At 26.7% G+C, this 7,399-nt stretch overlaps 1 protein-coding gene across 1 annotated transcript; it reads right to left on the bottom strand.

Annotated features, from left to right (window-relative positions):
• Positions 1-4,454: 4,454 nt before the first annotated feature.
• Positions 4,455-7,330, bottom strand: LOC130671131 (coatomer subunit epsilon). Its single transcript, XM_057474850.1, has 3 exons — positions 7,171-7,330; positions 6,477-6,965; positions 4,455-5,422 (listed from the first exon to the last, which is right to left on the bottom strand). The coding sequence occupies exons 1-3, from the start codon at positions 7,282-7,284 to the stop codon at positions 5,114-5,116; spliced, it is 912 nt and encodes a 303-aa protein (XP_057330833.1). The 5' UTR covers positions 7,285-7,330; the 3' UTR covers positions 4,455-5,113.
• Between the last annotated feature and the right edge of the window lie 69 nt (positions 7,331-7,399).

Here is a 7,399-nt window from a genome sequence, read left to right as displayed (position 1 = left end):
GTTTTTCAGAACTGAAAATGGGATTAGAATTTTTTAAATTGGAATTAATTCAATAATCGCGAAGATGAATTTTTAAAATTCACGCGGGTTTTTCCGGAGTTGTATGAATTTTAGTTTTTCAGTGGGTAATTAATAAAAATTATAAATGCAAAAGCTTTAGCTTTTGATGAAAAAGCATGCAAATTAAAAACTGACTTACCGATCGCTGGCTTGATGTGATTTTCTGATGCCTACTGCAGTCTGGATCTGGTGCCATGATAAAGTCGTTTGCTTGAGTAATTCAATAAATGAGGAGGAAGAAACACTTTTATTCACTTATTCACTTCAATAAAATTTAAATCACTGATAAATGTCATCATTATTTTGAATGTTTTTCCAGCATATAAGTTTTTAGTCAAAAAAAAAAACAGATGGGTTATTTTTTAGAATAGTCAGTAGTCCAATCTGACTGATGGATTCCAAGAAAAATTTCATGAGACATTAGCAGAAATAAATGAGACTAAGCAGACAATAGACTAAATTCCAGGAACTTAAATCACTGACTATTAATTCCAAGCCATTATTTTCATTGTTATTGATTTTAATTTAAATACAAATCATACACAAGTTTAAAGGGACACGTAAATTATATTTTTTGTAAAAATTGACGTTAATTTTCCCGTGTTTATGTTTTAGCTTTAATTAGAGCCAATTTTGATCTATAAGCACTTGTAGAATTTTCAAAAATAAAAAAAAATTATTCAAATGTATCAGATTTTAAGTTACTCTAGTTCTCGTCATACAAAACGCAAATGCATCTCATTTTTAAATTCAATATTTAAAAAAGTAACTTGGAGCTGCTAATTATGAAGACAAACATCTAATTAAAAAAAAAAATTTTTTTTTATCTTCAATTGTGTTAATAATGAATAAATAAATTAACTTACATTACATCAGCATCTAACGATTATTCAAATCAATCAAAAATTAAATCACATAAGACAAAAAAAATATCTAGCTCATTTGAATTGAAGCTAAAATTGAATTTAATAAAAACTGACCTGATTTTGTAAACTATCTACCAAATTCTATTTTAAACGTGTCCGACATTTTTCTGCAATTTAAAATTTTTCTTGGAATTCAAAATTTGCTAAATAAAAAATTGTTTTATAAACACAATTAAATTTTTGAAAACGTTCATACTGTTTTTTGCTGGTCATACTTTATCACTATAACAAAAAAACACACGCACTACGCAAATGCACTTCTATCACAACTTCACTTTCAAATTTAATAACTGAACACAAAGAAAATTCACTTTAAAATTCTAACAATGAACACTTGACACCAGACACTTTTTTATCACTGCCATCAACTAAAACTCTACTTTTACATAAATATTTTAACTGGTACAATATCACTACTTTTATTTTAATTTTTAAAACAAGACTATGAAATTACGGATAAAAAAAAAACTGAATATTTTATTTCGTTAACTTACACGAAGAAAGTGAACTAGACGAACACTACCATCATGAAGCTATCACAAACACAGCACCAGTTACAGCGAACTGAAACTTCCCCCTACTCTAGAACACGCGGGAATTTGATTGGCTAGAAATTTAAAATTCAAACGAGACGACCAATCAACGCGCGCCGTTTGTCAATTGTTTTAATGGCCGAATTCTTCGAAATATAGAGCTACAAAAAAACTTCGATTCCCGGAAATTGAAATAAAATTTAAATGGTCTTCAAATGTTTGTGAGCACAGCACTTATTGATTTTTAAATATTCACTAAAAACACTTTTTTGAATTTATTAATAAATTATTTTCTATATTTATTTTAAAAAATTGAGATTTTAAAAATTATTTTTACTTGACACTTTCATTTAAAAATTAATTATCCACCAATAATTTAAAATTATAATTTTAATTTTACTTTAATCGTCTTTAAAATTTAATGGCAGCGGAAATGATTTATTTATTAAATTCACGAATAAAAAAATATTTACTCACTTAATTAATTAGTAGTCTCAGTTAATTATTAGTGTAATTTTATTGTTTAATTAATTAAAATAGTTCATAGAGAGCAAATTATGAATTAAATAAAGGACGCGCGAAGTAAAAATGAAGTAAACGACCCGTTTAACCGAGACCCGAAGCTGACTTGAACTGTCGCTGCACAAAGAAGACGACTAGCGAACGTTCTCAAAGCTTTACTTCGTTTCCAAGCGAACGATTTTTTAATATTGGGTTATTCAAATTTTCAAATTTCGGCGAATCAGATTCAAGCTTCAAAATATGTCGCAGTGGGGGGAGGAGTGCTGATAATCGATAATTTTACGAAGTCAGTCTTCACTCATGATCCTGAAGTTAAAAGACTGAAAAATTATCGAATTTTTTTTTCAATAAATCGATTCCAAAAAATTAAATGTTTATTAAACGTCGGTTAACTTCAGTATCATAAAAAACTTAAATTCCCGGAAAATAAAATAAAATTTAAATTGTTTTTAAATATTTATCAACACATCACTCAAATGTTTTTAAATATTCCCTCAAAACACTTTTTTGAATTTATCAATAATTTATTTTATATATTTATTTAAACAATTCGAAATTTAAAAAATTATTTTTACTTGACACTCATTTAAAAATTAGTTATCCAGTAATGATTAAAAGTTTACTCACTTAATTAGTAGTCTCAGTTAATTATTATTGTAATTTTATCACTTAATTAATTAAAGTAACTTACAGAGTGTGTATAAATTTTTTAAACACAGGAGATCAGAGTAGGAATTAAACAATGGACGCGCGCGAAGTAAAAATGAAGTGAACGACCCGTTTGACCGAGACCCGTAGCTGAACTGTCGCTGCACAAAGAAGACAACTAGAGTGTTCTTGAAGCTACGCTCTGTTGTCAAACAAAAGATTTTTATTGGTGGGTCATTCAAATTTTCAAATTTCGGCAAATCAGATTAAAGCGTCGAAATATGTCGTAGTGGGGGCAGGAGTGCTGATGCTAGACAACTTCACGGTCAGTCGTCACTCAGCTTTACTTCGCGTTCTAGAGTACCATAATATTTTATAATATAAAATGATTATCGTTTATCTTTATAATTATTTGACTAATTATATATTTAAATAATTATTAAACTGCTATAAATAATTTGAGTTGATTGATTTTTGGTATTAGATAATTATTTAATTAATAATAAATAAAATAGTTTGCGGGATAAAATGAAAATGGCCGGTAATCGTTGATTCAAATGTAATTAAAAAATAAGAAGTGATTTTATATTGATTTTTCAGTGATTAATTATAATTAAAAAGTGAAATTTAGTTGTGTATTTTTGTAATGAGTGGTGATTTGTGTTCAAAAGTTTGTGTTCTTCAGTGATAAATAGTGATTTGTGTTTGAGTGTAAATATTTTACTTTATTTTTTTATTTTTTGGTAAAATTCGAATAATTTTTTAGTAGAGTCAGTGCTTATATTTACGGTAAAAAAGAAAAATTATTTTTGTGAACAATAAATTGTGAACAAAGAAGCTAAGTGTCAATCAAAATGGCTGTCACGACGCTAAGAAAAAAGGCGGCAAAGCGTAAGCAGCTTGAATCCAGCAACGGTGAGTCTTTTTGAATTTATTTTAAAAAATAATTCTCAAGTTAGTAGACAATTAATAATTTTCGAATTGTTTTATTTTGAAAAATCAATTAGAAAAAAAAAGTAAAAATATGCACATTTTAAAAATTAAAAAAACTCTATATCATTTTATGAGTGTACATGTAGCAGACAAGCGATAATTTATAAATTTTAAATAAATTAATTATTTAAAATAATGAAATTAAAAAAAACGCGTATTGAATTTAAAATTATCTAAATACGAATTTTTCAACTTTTATTCTACTCACATTTTATTTATTTAAAAATTCAAAAAGTTGCCAATTGTCAGCTACATTTTACTCATATCATTTTTAGAAACTACCCTCAGTTTCGACACACTAGTATTTTTTTAGTATTTTGTACCCAATACGTATTATTGTATGGTATAACATAAATATATACGAGCTATAAATAGTGTATTGTATGTTTCTGAAGTTACCAGACAATTATCAATTTTCGTATATTTTTTTAACAAGTTAATTTAATTTAAAATAAGAAACCAAAAATATGCACATGAAAAAAATTTAAAAAACTATAGGTGCCATTTTCTGAAATTGTTTTTTAATTTAGAGTTTTTAAAAAAATTCAAAAATTATTAGACATCGGCTAATTCCAGTATCATTGTACTGTGAATTGATTTTACTGCTTTCCTACTTCTCTTATAGTAATTGCTGACTTTAGAAATAAAATCCATTATCTATAGGAATAGGCGACTTTCTTTTAAAAAAAAATTTCTAATTGTACTGATCCTACCTTACCTTAGAACTCTTAAAAAAAGCAATAGCCATATAAAAAAATAAATAACAATTAAATTAAATTCAAGAACTTTCGTATTGTCTTTATTGGGAGCGAACTTTACATAATACTTTTTTAAAATTCATTCACTAGCACTCGTAAATATTATTAATAATTTAATGAATTTATTAAAAATAAAAAATAAATTTAACACGTGCATATAACTCGATTGATCTTCGACTTAAGTTTATATATTTAATAATAAAATAATATTTTACTTGTTATTTTAACCGAAGTAACAAAATATTAATAAAACAAAGTACATAAATTTATAAATATAATTATTTATTACTGTAACTAAATATTCAAAAATCTACACTATTTATTAATCAATTAAATTTCAAATGTTTTTATTTTTATTTATAATCAGTACTCATTACCTGCATTTTATTTTTTTTATTCCGAACTACTTTCAAATTATTATCAAATTTCTATCTAAATATAAAAAAAAAATTGACAAATGTTTTATTAATTACTTATGTATATTTAATTATTGTAATAATTTTTTTTCTATTTAAAATTTGATTACAAAATGGCAGCAGTATCGTTATATATAATTTTTGTCTCATTGTTTTAACTCTGATAATTATAAATTATAATTTATCATTAAATGCTCCACGACGGCAATATTAGTAATAATAATATGAAAAAAAAAAAATTAGTAATAATATCAAATTTAAGCTGATAGTGAGTACTGATTACAAAGCCTTTGGAATTCAACTTCTTTTTGTAAATATTCTTTCACGAAAGGATGGTCTAGGTTTGAATCTTTAAGTTGACTGAGGTAACGATTCGCAACTTCTGGTGGTTTTCCCATGTGCTGTGAAAGTACAATCATATTTATGAGTGTATCAGGGTTGTTACTGTCTTTGTCAAGTGATTCTTGCAATGCGCTTTCAGCTTCTTCGTATTTAGCTTGTCCTATAAAACATGTCGCTTGTCCATTTAATAACATACTAGTACTGGAATATTTGTCAATCATTTCCTGTAATATAAAAAAATAATTATGTTAATTATTTTGTTTTTTTTTAATTAAAAAATTCGGTGGTCTGCAAGTGGGACTCCATCTACTTTTGACTGGAAAATGGCTTCTATTTGATATTTTTTAAAAAATATTCTACTCCTCGGCGGAATACTAATAGAAAAATTTGTTTTTTTTGGAAATTTTTTCCAGTTTTTCATCATCAATCCCCTGAAGAGTAGAACAGTTCAAAGAAAATTCCTAATACAAGTATTTTTATGGTCAAAAGTAGATGGAGTCCCACTTCTAGACCATTATCAGAAATTTTGCTATTGATAAAAATTTTTTTACGTGCTACGATTAGAAAAAATAAAATTTTTAAGTAAAGATTTTTAAATAATTAATAAAAAAAATCCTGTAGAGATTAAATATCTGGGAAAAATATTTATTTTCTATGAATGGAAATTTCAGTGATCAGAAATAAATTTTAACTTGACCGGTAGTAAATAAATTTTTATAAATCGATAATTTATGAAAAATCTTTAGCTCTGTTCAAGACTGAGACCACACTTTTTTGAAACCGTTCCAAGATTTTATTTCTTTTACGTATACTGACAAAAAAAAATTTGGCATCTTTTAGCACTTCTAAGGTCAGCAAATATCCGATATTTATTTTACGTTAAACACAAATTTAAAAAATTTTTCAAGGTCCATCTAGTCCCCTATGGAGGAATCCCTCAATCAAATTTTTCTTTAAAAAATCCTACATAAAAAAGTTTTTCTGTCAATTTAAATCCTTAATAATTTTTATTTAAATTATTCATTAAATTGATAAAAATATTAATCATTCAATAAAAATATATACGATTGAATATTATTTATCAATTTACTCATATATTTTTGCAAACCAACAAATAAAAAAAAATTATTTAAATAAACAATTAATGTCCTAAATTTATTCGCAAGATTTAAATTACGGATTTGAATTTCCCGCGTCCAATTAATTATTTAAATAATTAACATGCATTCAAACTTACAATCAAATAGAAGAGTATCATTAAATACTCATATATTTTACCTGGAATATATAATATGCTTCCTGTAACTTATCACCGCCACTATTGATGTTAATCCAAGCCTGTGCCAACTGTGTCAAGGTGGCATCATCATCCTTATCTTGCATAGCTTTCAACTCCTTCTTAGCCAGATCCAGCCGGTCCATTTTCAAATAAATCTGCAGTGTCAGTGCCATACACTCTAAATTGTTAGCATTCTGCAGTACACGCAATGCCGACTCGAGATTTTTTTCATGATAATAAATAGTCGCCGCTACAATCATCAAATTATTGTTATCAATAATCGAATAACCAGTAGCCCGATCCAGCTCAGCCAAAATTGTTTCACGTCTGTTCGGCGACGCAAAATAATCAGCTAATATTTTAAACGGTTTCAATTCTGCTGATGACGATTCGTTTATCTCGTCCAGCACAACTCGAAATTTACGCTGCGCTATGTAAGCGCGGTATAAAAATACGTCTCTCTCCAATGCGATATCTATTGTCGTTGGCTAAAAAATTTTAAATCATCATAGGAAATTATTATCTCCAATCCATTATATATTTCTATATATAAATATATAATTCATAAAAAAAAAAACTACAGCATGCGGTACACATGGACCTCTGCAGTAAATTTTTTTTGAATATTTACATTCAGAAAATCAATACCCAGTAAAATGAAATAAATTTATTTAAATAAATGAATTTCTGTACCTTGACTTTTTGGGCTTCGTTGATACATTGCTGATAATTTCCAATATAAAAATGATTTTTAACGTCAAATAACTCATCAACATCAGCTTGCTGCTGACGTGCCATCTTGACCATTTGCTTATGACGTTTCGAAATGTTTCTATTCAGAATTCCTTTTATTTAAAAAAAAAAATTCTATACTTTCCACGTATTCTACCCTCTTAGTACAGTCCAGTTTCATATTCCCCTT

This window comes from Microplitis mediator, chromosome 7 (assembly GCF_029852145.1).
Source record: "Microplitis mediator isolate UGA2020A chromosome 7, iyMicMedi2.1, whole genome shotgun sequence".
Classification (NCBI taxonomy): domain Eukaryota; kingdom Metazoa; phylum Arthropoda; class Insecta; order Hymenoptera; family Braconidae; genus Microplitis; species Microplitis mediator.
This window is presented reverse-complemented; position numbering and strand designations above follow the sequence as displayed.